This window comes from Nomia melanderi, chromosome 9, assembly GCF_051020985.1.
Source record: "Nomia melanderi isolate GNS246 chromosome 9, iyNomMela1, whole genome shotgun sequence".
NCBI lineage: Eukaryota > Metazoa > Arthropoda > Insecta > Hymenoptera > Halictidae > Nomia > Nomia melanderi.
Window position 1 is genome coordinate 3,441,867 of NC_135007.1, and position 19,077 is coordinate 3,460,943.

Genomic DNA, 19,077 nt, shown 5'->3' on the forward strand with positions numbered 1-19,077 from the left:
TTTGAGCGGTAGTGTATGCAAACTTCGGCTACTTCTCGCTTTATTTGCCACTGGACGGGAGGGGTTTCGAGAATATTCATGAAGTTCGTAAGTAACGGGACGATACTCGTATTCCGGGAACTTCGGGACGGGATCCCGTCGCAAAAAGTAAACGATCCCTGCCGCGGGAGGAGACTCGGTGCACGCGGGCCACGAGCGTCGTGAAATATTTCAACGAAAAATTGCATGCAATCTTCTTATTATCCGTTCATTATTGTAGAGAATCAAACATAGGCAACTACTATAGCCTACTATAGAAGATTTTACAGATCAATATTTATTGCGGTTATTCATTTTAGTAATTTACTATTTAACTCCAATTAAAATGATAAGTAAACCATGACCATTAACCACGCAGAAAAACAAATAGGAGTAAATGAAAATTTGAAGCAGTCTCATAGATGTACTGTAGTAGTTTAGGCTTAAGATTCTGTTGTACAATGACAAACGAGATTCATCGTGGACTACTTTTCAATTTCCAACAAATTACTACTAAACTTACAGACATTTACTCTAAAGTTTGTTCTATCGTTCTTAGAAAAACTGATATTCGTTCAATTAGATCTTACAAAACAGAGATTTAAAAGTAGACAATTAGGGTACATATTCGCGTAATTGCATCTATCAAAATCAACCCAAACATTTGCCAAATAATGTTCATAAAACTGAGTATGAGTCAAATTGACTCATTCCATAAATCTAGTGTTGATATTATTCATTGCACATGGGTCAAAGTAAAACAGTCTCAAGTTATCAGTATTTTATTTTTAAAGTATCTTCAACTCTACTTATAAAAAGCAGAAAGTTTCACTGCCTTCCCACAAATTGTTAACACTAAAATAACGATCATACTCGTGAAAGAAGTTTTTATCTCAGATTGTGTGTGTGTGTGTGCATTCGTGTGCGCCCGTGCGCGCATAGTGTCGTCCGAGAGACCGCGAAAGGCCAGAATGCTTCTTGTCCAGGCGTGAAACCAGTAGTCGTACAAAGGAGAACCAGGTATACGTCTCGGAGCTCGTCGAGGCGCGATTAATTTCAATTCTTGTCGCACGACTACTTCCTACGAGGCTGTGAACACGCCGATTCCAAAGAATCCCGAACAAGCAATAGAGAGCGGGGCGCGCGGAGAAACGAAACGAGGCGCCACTCACCACCGACACGAGTCCATTGAAATCATTCATACGCGGGACACGATCGTTTGGGGACCACCATACACTGCTACCCATTAAACGATACATTAGTTATTCGACGATTTCAAACCGACTGCAACGAGGAACCCGATTGTGATAATCGTCGTCTTGGGAACACGTATTCGAGAATTTTTATCAAGGGTGAAGTGATTGCTCTTGCTGTACGATCAGCGATTTCAATTCGACATCAAGGATTTACTTTTAATTAGCGAGTGAATTGTAGTGGATATTACATAGGAATGTTCTTTTTCTTTCGAGAAAAATAACTTGCTATGAAAATGGTTTATTCCTGCATTCGCAGTTTCGCATTGTTAATGAAATCTTATTAAAGCTTATTTTAGATGAAAAGGATGCATTCGATTCTTATTGTTGCTTTATGATGGAGTTTCATTTAACAAAGAACGTGAGTTGTATAGTATTATATAAAATTGTTTCCATGTTGCAAAGTTCTCCGAATATATTATACAATGGATAATAACTGAGTTGTTCCTGAACGAACATGAACAATATTCCTGCGATCGATCTGTGCTAGCAGAGAAATCCCGAAATACTGAAACGTAGCATCACTGTTTCAATATTTGAATGGTGTGTTCTAAAAAACGATGACAACATCGCATCACTGTTCCAATTTTTTTGAGCTTTTCCTTGAACGTGGAATGATGTTACATATTTTTCGCTTCCTGACATCATGAAGAAATATTCACGTTCATTCGGAGACATGTTGATTTATACTATCCATCGTATTTTCACCGAATGTATCATCATTGATGTCATATTAGCTTTTACGAATTAGAAGCCATAAAAATTAAACAAATCGTGGAAGTCAACGGATATTATAAATAAATATATATCTTGATTTATTATAACTAATTAGACACTTACGAGTGTCACGGGAAAGCAAGTATGACTTATGACGGAAAAATTCAACTTTCTCTGAACAAATTTACATCGCATCGATATCTCGCGACAGATTGAAAGATATGCTACGATTCATCAAATTTGATGATTTAAGCGCGCAAGGGAAGAACTGAAATCCGCAGATAAATTACCACCTACCGGAACTATCACCGATATTTTTACATCGACTTGTAGAGACAATTACTCAATGTCAAACTCAGTTACACTGGACGAGAATTGGTCGCGCGTAGAAAAGAATGCGTTTTCGAAATCTACATACTGAATACATTGAGAATGTACGAGCTAAAAGTATGGACACTGTGCGATACAAATTCATTCTATTGTTGCAATTTTTAAAGGTGAATTGGAAACAGTGAGAAATATCGTAGGGAAACGAAAAAGACAATGCAAACAGGAAGAGCGAACCTGAATTAATAAGTGTGGAAACAGTGTATGCAATTCAGTCTGCAAGTTCCGAAAATAATCAGCCACAATAAATCGAGAAAGAAAATCGAATTTTTAAATATCAATAATAGCAATAACTATAAAGTCAAACATGAAATAATTATGAAAACTATATATGCAGAATATATTCAAAACAACAAACGTTTTATAAATCCTATACAAAAGTAAAAATCATCATAGCTTTACCATATTATCATCTTGAATAATTCCAGGGAGATGGCTGCTTTAATTCTCTCATATAAATAATTCGTACAATAATTATTACAATTCATGTTATTTCATTTGAAATTCTAATTCTTGTCAATTAATTTCTAAGAAACTAATCAAAGTTCGTTTAAAAATCAAATATGCTATTCTAATTTTTGTACTTTCTATTTAAATACGTTTCAAAGAAAATGTTGGCTATCGCCAAAATTACCTTATACAATTCCCATTACAATCTACAGGAATAAAATGAAATCACGCAGGCACCAAGTTGCGGACTCGCTCGACGGTCCGTCACCCCGTGTTAATCATGCGCCTGGTAACTGCCAGTAGCTAATAATTCGTGAACAAGACGTCGACGATCAAGCAATTCCACGGAGAATGCCATTGTGCTATTGCAACATTCACCAGCTGTGACTCAGGTTTATTAAACGACCGAGTAAGCTCCACACGTTAGGGTTAAGGGTAGGTTTCAGGATCTTCAAGAGGAACTTTATCCCGCTACGCAAATCGCTCGCGATTTATGCTCGACCGAACGCTTTCAAGCGACTGGGTCCCAATGCTTTTCATTCCCGTGGTCGACTGCCGAAAACGCTTGCCGGAGATCAAAGCCGATGTCTTAAGGAAAATGCGACTTGCATCCCGGCGACCACCTTCCGAATTGTTCCCCGTGAATCCGTGATGACGCGCGCGCGCGCGAACCCCATTCGTTCCCAACGAACACCGCGCGAGAATGAAAGAAACGGCTGGAAGAACGGTGATTGCGAATTGCCGCGGATTCTTCGAGACAGATTGCTTTTCCCCCTGGAGCAGCGGGAACAATGGTCGGTCCAAGAAAGGGTTCAATGACTCTTTGTACGCTGATCGAATCGACGAAATGGTTAAACCTTTAAATGTTATCGATCGGCGAAAGTGATCGGTGGAGTTGCGCCCGGTAATTTTAACCCCTTGCGGTTGTACGTCTGCCCCCAGCCTGCGAAGTACATTTACCGTCCCGGTTCTACGTTTGTCTACAGTCACAGAGGCAAAAAGTTATTCTGATCGCGTATCTTAATTAAAATGTTATTGTATTAACTTTCCGCCAGCAATGTGGGGTTTCACCAATGTAACTGGAAATACGAACATTTTATGGTCAGACTTGACTTTTCATTGTTGTGAGTTTTAGAGAAATCTGAGAAAATTCTAAAATACTTGTTATAGCTCTTAACTTAACCCTTTGCACTTGAGAGATTCTCACTTGTAATATGCAACACGTTCTAATTAGATGCAGACGCGATACTTTGAAATGAATTTATTATGAAATCAGATATGAATTAGGGAACTAAAGCTATTTTCTTTCAATATTTCATGTATCGATGTAGCATACAGAGGATAATGGTAAATACCAAAGTTTATAATGTTGCAAGTGATACTTTAGACAAATCTTCATATTATTTTGCAATAACAATGAAAGATCGTGATGCTGACGAAGAAAGGAGATTCTCGGTAAACGTTTAATGGTCCATATTGCCAGCGGAGGATTACATAAATATAAGTTTGTTAGTTGTGAGAATTTTGTAAGGACTAACTTAACAATAAACTTTTATATTCAGTTATATTAAGTTGTATATTATAATATAAAGTCGAATATAAAAACTTTTTATATCAATAATAATTAAATTAGAATATTACATACAGAAGTGGTACATAATAAGGCACTTATATCTTAGGTAAACACGACCTAAAAAGTAAAGTAATAAGTAAATAAAAAGTGACACAGAATTCAAGAGCACTGAAAATTCTAAAATACAACAGGTTAAAAACGTATTTGTATACTAATGTTTTTCGTAGCAAAGAAATACCGCATTAATACGACGTAGATTTCAGGACTCAATGTTCTCGTTTAAAAATGTTGATAATTCATAAAAAAATAAATAGAAATACTTACTTCTGATTCGTATATTAAACGTATATATAGCAGCAACATGTTATACGAAGAGTAACAAAAACTTCATTTGTAAGTGCCAAGGATATATCTACGGATATTGCGCCATTATTTAGAGAGAATGTTAATGCGAAACTGTAAGAAGTAAATTACTCTCTACCGGAACATTTTTCTAAGAGCCTATAAGCTTATGTAAATTTCCTTTCTCATACCCCAAGCATTTTTTTGCCTTTCTATCATTAATAAATGTTTTTTATCTGGTCGTCCTATTATACATACCGGAAAAGTATAAAATATTCCTTCTGCTTTCACTTTAACGAATTTTTTGTTACTTATACTATATCAGAGTTAAATATACAGTTACTATACCGATCAGAAATATGCAAATGCTTTTACGACCACGAGATTTTCATTCTGTTTGTAGTGCTTGTGCATGATACATCTATGTATTATCAATACTCCTTCATAGGTTGTTCGCCTGCATGCTGAAGCACTAAAAACTTTAAAATGTATTTTAGTGGCATTTTTTAATTCAAGATTATAACAAAAAGATGAATATGAATAAAAAATTTAAATAAACAGCAAGTTACCACAAGTAAAGCAGCTCGCACCGAATAGTACAAAAATTGCCAGAACAAAATCTAACTTTATCGCCATAGAAGACCACCGGGGTAGGGAAATAAGTCGCAAACTTCGGTCGGGAGTTACTTTGTACGTACACGGAGAAGTTAACAGTCGCATGCGACCGGTGGAACGGGGAAACGATAAAGTCATCCTAACTAGGCGAGTTGAACGTCGGGTCGGGGGACGCGTCACGTAAACAAACAGTAGCCACGAGGGACAATTACAGATGGTACGGCCGGGACAATGCGCGCGGAGGGGAAAGAAAGGTGGAGAGGGGCCGGCGCGCCGGCCGTAAATCTAGGCGGAAACAGGTGGACGCGCGTGATCGCGAGTAGTATAGTAGATTGAGTAACTGACCTTGCGAAGAAAGCTGCGGCTGCGCTGGCCTGCGCCGGCGTCCCTGGCACCCCGCTCACGTTGTACGAGTACTTAGTTTCTTGGTACACCTGATATGGGCTTTGCGGCTTCGAGTGCGAGGATCGGTGATAATAATGCTCCGCATACAGATTCTTCTCTGGTGGACGTTCACCGGCGGTGACCTTGGACAGGCCGTAGTTTTGCATCGTGGCTGAGGAGGATGTTTTCAAGTGACACTTCTCGTGGCCGTTTTTCTCCGGCCCGTGCAGGTGGGCCTTCTCGTGTGCCGAAACCACCGGCTTGTCGATGGTCCCGTACGACTTGAAATCGTAACCCTTTAGTTCGCCGTAGTACTTGATGTTCTCGACCTTGAACCCGTGACCAACATCATGCTGCCCCTTTGATTTGCTCGCTTCGTGTTTACCGTATCCGATCTCTTGGCCCGATTTCATCTTATCACCGCACTTACCGATCGACTCGATCCCGTGGAGAATCCCTTTACCGGAGGGCTTCTCGATCTTCAGCACCGATCTCTCGCACAAACGACCCTGCACAGCCTCGCTGGCCTTTAGCAAAGAATCCACGGCACCTTTGTATTTGTCACATGTCGAGGGCTCGCACGGCACACCGGAACCACCGTGACAGACATTCCCGGAAACCGTACCACAACTACCACCGCTGCTGCCAATCGCGCACGATCGGCCCGTATGATGATGGGACTTTGATCCGTCCACGTGACACCTTGATATCACTTCCGGCTCCTCGTTTACTTCCTGGTACAGGTCCTCTTTAATCACGTTGTTGTTATTATTATTGGTGTTGTTGTTGTTGTTATTATTGGAATATCGCGTGTCGCACGGCTTGTACGGGAGACGCGACCGCGACGAACAACCACGTGCTGCTTCTCGCGCGGTTGGCGTGATACTGGCCAGATTAGAGGGCGTCTCGGCGCCATGAGTGCCACCGGTCCCCCTGCTGGAGTTACCACCACCGCTGCTACAGCCACCGCCACTGCTACCACCGCCGCCGATAACCACGCTACCTCCCCCTCCTGCGCTGCCTCCTCCTCCGACTCCTCCGCTAACTCCAACGCCACCTCCTACTACGGTTCCTTGTCGTTTGCCCTTCTCCTCCTGTCAATTTGATAACATTACGTGTTACCGCTAATCATCGTGGATTCCCGCGGCTGGAGTGGCCGAGCCGAAACCGGAAACGCGTGCCTCGGAGGGAAGCTCTCGAAGCGGAAGAGTTTGGAGGTTACTTGTCGATGTTGATTCACGGGTAATGGGGAGAATGTTCTGCATTGTATTTTGTGTCGGGTTGTTTATTCAGATTGTGCCGTTTCGATTTGTGATATAGGATCTTGTATTAAAGAGTATAGCTTTCATTTATTTTTGGAATTTTGTATAATTTTTGAAGAATTTCAAGAAGTGTATGCTTTTATTGGAAAAGTCCGTTGATGTATTCGGGTTTGATTTCTTCGTTCTCGAGGAGTGCGTTCTTCAAATGTTTCTAGGTTATTCGAAAAAAGCTTGTTTGAAGATGAAGTTTATAGTTTCAAGTAAAATGCTTATTGGTCTTATCGCTCGTTATATACTTTTTACATATAATAGATGAATGATATCTAATTTAGAGTTAGAATGTGCTCGTAGATTCAAACAAGATTTTATTTATTCAGGAAAAAGATAATGAACACTCTATACACGAAACGACAAAAACTTCCTGGACAACATAAAATATTTGATTTCTTAGAAAAATTTGTAAAGTTATGCCCGTAATAGAACGTCGGTAGTTTTTTGTTTACTATAACAGTTATGTATTAAATTCTACATTCCAATACTGAACACAACGTGCTGTACTATGTGGAAAATGCTACTGAAGTGGACGCAACATACAAAAATGATAGAGAAAGTTCTTGTAAAGGTATGCAGTATCTCTTAAACATTTTCGAATAGCTATAAAAACGAGAAATATGTAATTATTATGAAATACATATTATCAACGAATTTAATTATTTAATAGAAAGTTAGTTCTTTTCATCTTGATACGAAATAATAGTACACATTTTGTCAATGTAGTATACACAAGATCCAAGAGAATAATCATTTACAAAATCAAATAATTTGATTACAAAAAGAAACAGACTCGATCGACAATTTCGATCTGCAAACAGTTCAGTCTTCTACACGTCTAAGAAATTATTTATTTATAAAATAAATCTGAAGTATGGTAACATGAAATTAAAATAAAAGAGTTTAAAATAATTGTATTGTTCAAAAGAATTGAATCTAACATCTTCGAATACTCGAGCTTATATTAACATCATCAATACCATATATTAACGAAATGCAACCAGTAAAACTCATATGCAAGCTACCGAAACTCTACAGTAACATAACATCGTTTCAAAATACATTGCTCACCTGAATTCGTTTGCAATCGTCCTGCCGCTTGGCCACTTCCGAATACTTAGGCGGTGGCTCCGATTTAGGTGGCGTTTCTTGATACCTCGGCGGCCTGTCGAATTGCCTGTATTTGGGGGGATCGATGTAAGGGTTGTTCTGATGTCTGTAATAGTTGGGCAGCTGGCACTCGGTCAGATCGGACTGTGACCTGTTCAACTGATAGTTGGGCGGCGCGGTTGCCTTCTGTTCCTGATGGTTCTGTTTACCGTGCTTCTGCGGATTCTGTTTTTCTTGGGCAACATGACACTTGTCCCGTTTCTCACCTCTCTCTTTACAGCTCTCGAACTTCGCGTCCTTTCCCTTTTCTTGCGCGGCCGGCCCATCGATCTCGTAGAAGGTCAGCTCCTTTTTGCCCTGGCCCTTTTCCGCGGCCAAACGATGCACCTTGGAATGCACGTGTTGAACGTTCTCCGGTTTCACCGGTGGATCGATCTGATAGAAGGTTAATTCGCGCGAATCCTGCGACTTGGATCGCGCCTCGTGAGACGAATGATGCTGTTTCTCCGGCTGAGAGTGACTACGCGCGTACCTCTGATCGGGCTTCCCGACACCGTCCTGATGCCTCGACGATAATCTCGCGAACCTCTCGTTCGACCCGAGCCGCACCGAATTTCGACCGTACTCCAAATACTCGTCTCCATACTTGAAAACCTGTCGCGGCTTATACTTCTCCTCGAACTGCGAGTAATTGTACGTATTGAAGCCCACCTGGTTGAAGTTCCTGCTGAGATTCGACGAGTCATAGTCCGTCGATGTCACCGCCTCCATGTTAATCTGAAAATGAAGAAATGAAAAGATTTTCTTAAGAAAAAAATAAAACTGTTTGAATGTTTAGAAAATATATTTTAGCATTCTTTCTTAACGCATTCGCTACCAGCATTTATTTGAATTGCAGCTTCAATGGTGACAGTATTTTATTAAATAAAATATATCATCTTTACAAAATACAAATAATACCTAAGAAGAAGAATCTCCTCGACTTCCTGTGCCATGCATTACGACATTAAATATAAATACACGTACAAGTAATTTATTCTTCTTTGCACAAAATATTAAATATTGGTCGTTACAAGTACGTGGCGCTGTTAGCGAATGTTAAAGTGCAGATGTACCAGCAAAAGACTGCCGAGATTTTTTGTAATGGAGACTGTTTTGTGATATTGCTGGCGGCAAGTTCAATTCAGTTGTAATAATAATAAAGCAAAGTAAAACAGAACTATAAACACTCCCGTAAATTTATATGAAAAAAATGTCGCGAATTACTTGTTAGTATGTCTGCAACTTTACAATATAGAAGCGTAATAAAAATATTTCTTGTTCGGCTATATTAATATGGTATTGTGAAGTAATTTTTTTTTGAAAGTTAGGAATATATTTGTGGGGTTCCTAAAATATATTTCTATTAAACATCTTAAACGAGAGATGCATTTCCTTTTTAAAAAAAAATATACTTTCTCATGATTAAGAAATGGATATTCGGATTAAAAGTAGGCTCCGTTATCAGATGCTGATTTCATTAGGAACCCGCATGAAGAATTTTAAGTTAATTGGTTGAACGTAGCTCGAGTTTTTACGCCCATCGTAAAGAGAAAAGTAATTATAAGAGAAACGCGTCTAAAGTTTTAACCTCGACCTTTTAATAAGTAAAATGCTTAACAATTTTGACTTTTTTATTGGCTTATTGCCTTTAATATTAGTCTGTAATATATACCAACGCATTCCGTAGTTATTCAGTTTAATTTTTACGTTTTTTATGTTTCGTGTATCTTCAAAACTTTTGTATTCATTATTGAATAATAGAATATTCATAAGCATGGTTTTTCAAATATTTTGCAGCATTAAAGCTAGCTTAAAGTGTAATTTTCCAAAATACCGTTCTAATTCCAGTTGCAGCTTAGCATGAAGTAGCCCGACTCATTTCCCAGTAAATCTCTGCTATGTAATTTTTCATAAATAGGGTGCAATAATTCAGTAAGTTCATTCGATAAAGGAGGTTTTCATGCATTTAATTTCTTTTTAACTTTCGCATCTAGCCTTGAACACTAAATATCCGTCCATAACAACTTTGCATGTTGCTTTTGCTTTGCATGTTTGTAATGATTGTCCGATATTAAACTACAGATTCATCAACAAACTTTCATAATAATATTCTATAACTCTCGTTACAAAACTACCCATATTGTAAAAAGATTCACTGTTTAAATGATACGTCAATCGTCCAAGCTTCTACACCGTACATTCTTCACAATCTCACCAAAATATCAATCTACAAGGATATTAAGAAAAAATGAATTTCTCAAAACGGTCAAACAGTAGTGCTTCTATAAATGCACTACGTTTAATCGACTGATGCAGCAGAGCGGAACACCGCGACGAAAACGAAAGCGGTCGTCGAAAGACAGGCCTCGCCGGGGAACGGTCCGCGGCAGTAGAAGGATCCCCCCGAGGGTTACGTTTCCAGTGGAGAGGAGAAAACGAGTCAAGGGTGGCTCTCCACGTTGAAAGGAATAAGAAGAGGAACTCGAAGCGAGGCGGGCGACCATAAATCGGGGAACGTCTTACTCTTAAATGCCCTGGGTATTTACCGTGAAACAAAAAGCCGCGACGCGATAAATAAAATCTGACACCGAGGGGGCGTGAGACGGTCGCCTCTCTGTCTACCTCTGTTTCGCGAATAAAGGCGCCGGTTCTTCCGCCCGGCCTGGCAGAAAACCGGGCCGCAAATGAACCCCGTTTAGGACCTGCACTGTTCGCTGTAGAGGGGTTGCTAGCGGCGAGAGAAGCCGCGTGGCTGGACACGGCACCGAATTCCACGTCGAAAATCGAACCGCTCTCGAAAAGGAACCGGTTCGCACCTCCGCCGACGGGCCCGAAGGCCAATCGATTGCCTGTGTATGCGTGCCCGTGAGCTGCTTTCACGGTGCACCCGAGATCCCGCGTGCTCCTGTTTCGTTTCCTGCCGTTCAAGCCCTTATCCAGAACACGCTGCGAGGCACAACATGCTCTGGTAGATGCGTGACCGCGATTAGACGACTCGCGAACCTCGGAAAAAGGCGTTCGATCCCATCGGGACTGCATACTCGCGCGGAACCGTTCCAGAATAATTTCCGTTCGATCGCCGTTCTGTACTAAAGCGTTGAGCCGGGAGAAGGGTGTAAAGATTCGATGAAACGGTTAACGGAGGCCAATACTCTTAATCGTTTCCTCCGCGCTCGATCACAAAGCCAACGTGTCTTTCTCGACGCATAAATTCCGCTGGCTGCAACTGATCCTTGAAGCAAGGCTCACGTCGGTCCAGTCACCGGGTATATGGGACTTTATAATTTCTTCCAGAGCATCAAGAGTCCCCCTCGGGGTCCGCGGTTATATATTACCGGCTGTAATGAAGACTCCAACGGCAGCAAGCTACCGACGCTGCCTTGTTTATCACCTCGCCTCAAATATACAATTAACGTGTTGAAAACACGCCCGAGGTGTTCGTATCGCTGACTCCGACTCCGGTCGTCCCCCACCGCTGACAAAGAAAGGGGTCGTGGGCCCGCGTTCAGTCTTGTTACCGTAGGCCTCGTTAAACCGTGTCTGGGATGCTTAACCCAAAATCCCTCTGTTCTTATCCCCTAACTACGTGTCTGCCGAAATTATCGTTCGACCGGGACGGTAAAGGCGGCGAGTGACGAGCGGGGAGGGGACGAAAAAAGTGGACGAGGCTTTCGCGGTCCGGTTCAGGCTCGAAGATTGCACCGGGAGGACTTATCGCGAAAAGAGATCGAGCGCGGATACATTTTTCGTCGCGGGCGCGACTCGCGCTCGTTCGACTCGACTTTTCCCAGTAAGACATAGCGCCGGCTGCCACTATTAAATATAATTAAAGAGAAAGGTTGTCAGGAACTAGTGGTGCGACTCGATTTTGTATCAATTACGTTTACACGGCGCCCGGGATAATTCCGCGAATTAATCTCCGCCTGGAATCGAAGACCGCCTGCCGGAATGGACAAGGTGAAAACTCGCCGCGGCGACACGGCGTAAGTTTCTTGTAAACGAGAGCGAGCCCCGCGATTAGGATCCGGCGCCGAGCTACGCCAACGCGGTACGCGCGATATTGATAGTCCGTCGCGTCAGAATTCTCATTTATCTTCATCCTTCAATTTCCCGTGTACACGTGCTCGATCGGCCGCGTTTCTCGCGCCTCGGCGAAATAAAACAACGCGCCGCCCCGTGTTTTCTAAAGTACATGACGCTGGGAACGGGAGGAGAGAGTAATAGTCCCGCGAACGCATTCCGCGGGCTGTCCTATGTAAGGCGGATATTATATTGACTCCGCGGAAAGGTCTTTTTCGTTTTCGAGGAACAAGGCGCAGGACAACCGCGCCGCCGCTCGAGGAATTTTCTTATAGTCTACTTGTATATTTCTTGATATTATTTATGACTTCGCTACGCTGCGTCTGTCGAAATTAATGGTTTCCTCCACGGGTTCCGACGACTCCGCGTAATCTCTTTTCGGTGCAAATCGGGGCTTCCTATTGTTGACGCGGTACCGTACTTATGTAATGCTCGCCGAGCTCATTTCTCATCCGCAGGTGAGCTTCGGAAGCAGAAACTGTCCTTGATGGAGACAATTAGGAGTTTATTAAGATTTTGTAACGATTTCGATGGGTTTGGACAGTGGTTCGTAATGGCAAATGCATGTGATTGAAATGTGTAATTTGGAAGACTATTAAAAATGAAATTAAAAAACTTGAATATTCTTGATATGAGTCGTGATGTAATGGATCGATGAAAGGTAATTATTAGATTTCAGATTTTTATGCATATACATTTGTATTGTTTAATTTATTGGAATCAGTATTGAAAGTAATCTCTTTATCCTATTAGGGATTTTATTGTATTCTAAAGGATATAAAAATATCATGAAACCTTTTTAGATATTACATTATATTGAGCTTTACGAGATGAAAGATGCCAAAAGTGCATATATAATCTGCAGTTTAGTAATTACAGTATTGGATACGTTTAATGTATCATTCAAATGTTAAAGATATTTATCATTTGTACTTCTAGTTTTGTTAATGTCCTAAAATTAATTAAAAAAGAGATTTTAAAATAACACAGTATATGGTATTTACATAACAATATAATTGAGAAAATGATATACATCAAACGTATTTAGTCAAAATACTCTTCCACGATAAATATTTGCCACAATTAATTGTGGAATATTCATTATACGAGTTTAAAATTCGAGTGACGCAATGAATATATTCAATATTGAAAGTTAAATATAATTTATTTCACCAATCTCAACGTTACTCGAATTGTGCTTGCTATGTAATACAGTAAATGTTTCCAATACTATATCACAGTAAAATTCCACCTTCTATAAGCATTACAGGAAATGAATCCACAGGTAAAGCAGTAAAATAAATCACCAGCTTGAAATCACTGCATCCATGTCACAAGCGTGCTTTTATAAAATTTTCGCTTTAAAAGACATTTTAAAAATATAATTCGAAAAATTAAGCTTGAAGAATGTAACGCTACTTCCTCAGATACTCTCGAAACAGTAAATACCTTTTCTAAATCAAATAATTAATTCTCTAAATTGACTTAAAAAGAAAGTATAATTAACCCCTTGCACTACTTTGACAAATCTCGCTCGTGATCACAATTTCGGATTAAACATGAATGTCATGAGTGAGACACGCGGTTAAAACCCGAGCGAGATATTGGCGGCTATAATTATGACCCAGATTTTGTCCGGCGCAATGGTAATGCGAGGAGTTAATAAAATTAAGATCAAACGTTCCAAAATTCCGCACAGTTATCTGATTATCGAGGTGAATTCAATAACGTACGATCATCGCGATGCAGCCATTAGCATAAAATACACTTTTTCACAATGTGAAAAATTAACAGAAAAAAATGGGAAAGGCAGCAACCGTAAGTGGAACAGAGGACGCAGGTTCTTTGGCAATGCGTATCAATAAATATTCTTTCTGAGAGTTCCATTCCGGAAGACGATAATAACGTTGTTTGCGTTGGCAATAATAAGTTTGGTTACGGGCCAGCAGGAGAAGCCCATACCGGGTCTGCGAACGGGGCCCCGTAATTATGGCTGCCACTAAAATTATCCTGGGCAATCGGTTCCTCGCGATACATGGGGTGTCTCGAGAGAAAACGAGCACCTTATTCACAGCCGCGCCACCGATTAGTATTATTAGCGACGCTAGGCGAAATTCTCTGGATCGCGCCTCCCTGTTTGCTCGTCCCATCGATAGCGCACATGATAGGACACCGTTTATCGGAGACGAATCTGCGCGGTGAGAAAGCCCCGTAAAAAAATATTGATTGCAGCGTATGCAACATAAGGATTAATTTGATCGACGAAGGGGAAATCACGCCGCGGTATAATGCTACCCGTAGCGGGCACAATTAATCTCGATCACGATGGGCAACGCATTATCACGTATGCACCGAAAATTACTTGAAGATTTTCGATGTGTTATTTCGTCACTCTATAATATGTGGCAGTGGTAAAAAAATTGGATGCGATCTAATGTCAAATGACAGTATCCTATTGGACAATAAAAGAATAATTTTATAATTGTATTTTATTATTGAACATTCGATACGTTGATTATCAATCCTATATAATATTATAAGTGCTTAATGTTGGAATAATTTAAATAATTAGTAATTAGTCATGTAATTAACTGAGTTATCAAAATAATTTCGTTATTTCGTACTCTAAAATAAGACTCAATTTTCCAGTATTCCTTTTCAAAATATTTTATTCCATACTATCGATTAATTAAAATCCTTTTCTTTACGTCTTTTGAAGAACTTTAGTATCTCTTCCATATTGCTGATATAACATTATTTTGACAAGTGCATGTAACTATAACAATTGGAATTATTATTTCATTACAGAACACAAAAAATTCTATTTAACAAAATTCTTTTTAAATATAATATTCAATTTCGTGGTTATCGACAAATGTCCACTAAGAGAGATCCATTTCCTCAAACGCTACGCGTAGTTTTCAACAATTTTGACATATCCGCAAAGAAATAAATAAACAGGAATTGACAAAACTCGAGCACGGTATAATTGAGCGACGGTACGACGTAGTCAAGAATGCTAACGAATCTTCTTCACGAAATCGTCCGACTAATTGGCTATTTAATTGACAGTAGTTCTCGACAGTGGGGAGAGGTTAAGGTAGACAGAGCGGTCCACGGGAACCGTTCCACCCCTCCGTAGGCCATCGGAGCACTGCAAACCCCAGAAAGCGCAACGCGGCCCTGGAGGAGGGAGAGTTGAAGCACAAGCAGCATTTCTCTTGGCAATTTGCGAATTATTAATTTAACCGTCCTCCCTTAACGCTGCTGCGCCCGCGGCTAATATTTTCCCCGGAGCCACGGCAGGAGAAAGGATGGATATGGAACTTGGCGGAGAAGGAAGACAAAAGGATAAGCAAGAGAGACAGAGTGAGGGGGAGAGAGAGAAACAGAGCGATGGAGAAAGGAAGTAGGTAGAAACCGAGAGAGAGAGAGACACAGAGAGAAAGGTGGTGGAAGGCTAAGGTGGATGGAGTTGGCTCAACGGTCGTCTGGTCTCGCCACCGAACTCTTGGTTACCGCGTAAACGCGTCACGAACAAAGTTTTGCATCTAAACACGGAATAAAGGCGAATAATGAAGTTCATTCCGCCCGTAGGGCTCGTGACAAATATTACCGGGATAAAAGCACTTACCGTTTCGATATTTTTCCTCTCGGAGGAGAAATTGGAACGAACCGATTCCGGTGTACAGAGGACTCCCGACAGGAATCGCGAAAGGAAAGAAAAAACCACTGACACATCGGGAATCGGAATAGGGGATAGCTTGAATACAAACGTGATTTAGAGTAAAGCGGGCGCGCCGCGAATGGATATGTCGACGAAACCGCCGGCTCCAATAACGGGGGCAGCCGCATAACAAAATCGTTACAACCCGTGATTGTTCTGCAACCTAATTTATTGTTCGTTCATTGTTCGCGTTGCTAATCGATTTCTCGAGCGTACAGCTACATTCACGAGCGAGTAACGAGCGCGGCGACTCGCGGCCACCGGGAGCTAAAAACACAAAAACGAATAACCGCTCGCACGAAATCGTAACTGGATTTCCCGTTTCCCCGGGGGTAGATCGGCAACGGCGTAGGTATATCCGATTTTCACGGCGAGCCGACCCGTCTCAATGCCGCCTCTCCCTCGGTCGTGCCAACAATCAAATTAGGAACGGCCGGTTGACTGGTCGAATGAGAATCATCGCTCGTTTTGTTGCGCGCTTTGTTTCCAAATAAGCCGATCCGTCACGGCGAAGGGGCAGAGTCGACTCGACACGCGGCCAGATCGCCGCGATACCGGACCTTTTCGCTGTTCGTTCATCTCCTGCGATGATAAAGATTTCTCAGATAAGAGTGTCACGTGAATAGTTAATTCGTTAACGTCGTGAACGATACGTGCAACCGTCGTTGTATTTCGTTCCAATCATTCGCATCTCGGTTGACTGATTTTCCGTGCACGAGCATATCGGCGCATATTCATGAGCAAAGAAAGAATGAAAAATAAAATTTGCTCGGGAAATTTCGCGTTCACTTCTCGACATGGCCTCCTTTCATCTAAATATATTCAGTAAACCGATTTTCGAGGCTCTTAATGCCATCCATACGGTACCATCCTGCTTCGTTTTAAAAATGGCCATTAACTACAGCTACTTCGTACGACAGTTCTTGACAAAAAGTAAAATAACATAAAAATAATTATTAAATTTTATGTCCCCTTAGTAACATACAATTAGTATCAATGAATATGTCATCATAAAACAAGCAGATCACCAGTAATGTAATGCGGTAGAATCATGTAATCCGCTTTGAAATCTGAAGCAGGTTCTGCTAGAAAGTCTAAGACGACGAAACGTTCCTTTTCCTCTTTCCTTTTCATCTTTCTTCCTTTTCTTCTCAATTTTCATATTTTCATTGCTACCGTCGGATTACGCAAGCGTATGGACTTCAGATCTTTTGGAGAACTCGAAATAGAAAATAAGAACAGAATAAGGAGTGTCTTTTAATATCGACGCCAGTGGTGGCTTCGGAAGGGGGCATAGAACTTTGAATTCGGTTGATTGACTGACTGACACGATGCGGTAAAGGGGAAACGGGAAAAGGACCAGACAAAGGGAAAACTTGAGGATAACGGGCGAGGTTAGAAAAGCGAGCGAGAAGACGCGGAGACCGAGCAATCTCTTACAGTCGAGTTTGTCCCGCGCGGGGAATCTCCCCCGATCACTCTGAATAATCATCGTGGGACACCCAGAGAGCACTCGCGTCATTGCATCTACGAAAATTAGTGAAGTCAAAACGGAGATCGGGAAATGGGACGAAGGACACGTGTCGAGGAACAACGGTGCATTTTCAGTACATGACGAATGTATTCGATAGTTTTTTACTCGATGAGCTGAGAAAATACAAAAACAGATACTTCGTAAATCAGCGGGAAGTTGGTGTTGATTTTTATAAAGCTACTATTGTGTGTAAAAAAAAATTGGCAAAAGATTTATCTCTAATTTAGATGCAATTTTCTAAGTTGATAGAGCAGTGGAAAATAATCAATGTGTTTAGCTATGATAATTCAAGTTCAAGGGATGGTTTTGAAATATTAATCCGGAAACGGATAGAGATAGGAAGAAATTGAAAATATTTTTACATATAAAGTTTTTTAATATTGAACATAAAGAGTCGATCTTTTTTATTAAATGAAAAATTAATTAATTTCTCTATTAGAAGTTTCTGAACATGCGTTCAGAAATATTTTATATTTTATTTAATTGTCAATTAAAATGAGAATGTTAATTTTAAAGGACTGTCAAGATAAATATGACTATACAATAAACTTCACTTCGTCGCTATCTGTAGGATAATATTTAAACATCCTGTGCAAGAGTCGTAAATCTTCCTTAAGCTAACTTTTATCATCCACCAGCGTGTTGCTATCACGCGCCTAATCGATGCCTAATCCGTCGGCGGGAAATCACGCAATTAACAGATTAGGGTGATGATCTTGCGTATTATACCCTTCGAGGAAGCTTCCACCGTCAACGGCATGGGTTATTTTTCTTTCATTAAGCGAGAATGCTCCACCCTCGTCTTGATGTTTCTGTCCACGGAATACATCGTTGAATCGTGATGCAGGAAAACGAATTCGTTTAGACCAGTTTCCACGAGGGAGCTATCTTTTTCCGATAAGTTAGTTTCTCGTTTACCTCGAAAATTCAATATTCCTATGATCAGTATTCACTTTGCGAAAGTATATTTTATACTCCTCATTAACATTGACTTGAAACTTTCAAAAAATACTTTATATATGTCATATTTTAAGAAAATTTCTAAATCCAAAAGTCGAAAATTTGTATTATTCTAAATAAACATAATCCTTTATTTACATAGATATTACAAATGGCAATAATGTATCTCTTCCTTTTAATTATTTATACAGAAATAAATAAAACCATTGTAAATTATTTAACTATTATTTCATATAAAAATAAGTGCAATGAAATACATTATACCAATATTGTTATTTTATACATACACATTTATATGCATACAGAAGCACTGCTTCACGACTAAATCAGTTACAGTACTGATCAAAATTCAAATTACTCTCATATTTCTCCAACTTGGCGCTCTCTTATTCCCGACTTTTTCAGACTCCGAAATACATCTCGGGACATATCCGATTCGCCGAAATGCGCAAGGTTCACGGACTAATTGAATACGTAACAAGAAGCCGGATTGAAAAGCGGAGTCGCCAATGGGACGGCAGCCGACGCCAAAGAGATCCGCGCGTTCGTCCGTTCGTTCGCCAGACTTGGAA

The 19,077-nt window shown here is 40.5% G+C and overlaps 1 protein-coding gene across 2 annotated transcripts in view; it reads right to left on the minus strand.

Annotated features, from left to right (window-relative positions):
• Positions 1-19,077, minus strand: part of LOC116431261 (uncharacterized) — a 481,036-nt gene that overhangs the window by 316,713 nt on the left and 145,246 nt on the right. Inside the window, exons 1-2 of one of the 2 annotated variants that reach the window (XR_012999385.1) lie at positions 8,124-8,285; positions 5,701-6,833 (exon numbers count right to left, since the gene is read on the minus strand). Coding sequence is in view for 1 of the 2 variants with exons in the window: in XM_076370678.1 (XP_076226793.1) it covers positions 5,701-6,833; positions 8,124-8,939 (1,949 nt within the window). In the remaining variant the exon portion in view is untranslated. Of the gene's footprint in view, positions 1-5,700; positions 6,834-8,123; positions 8,940-19,077 lie in introns of those variants that run through there. The other variant, XM_076370678.1, reaches the window with a different exon arrangement.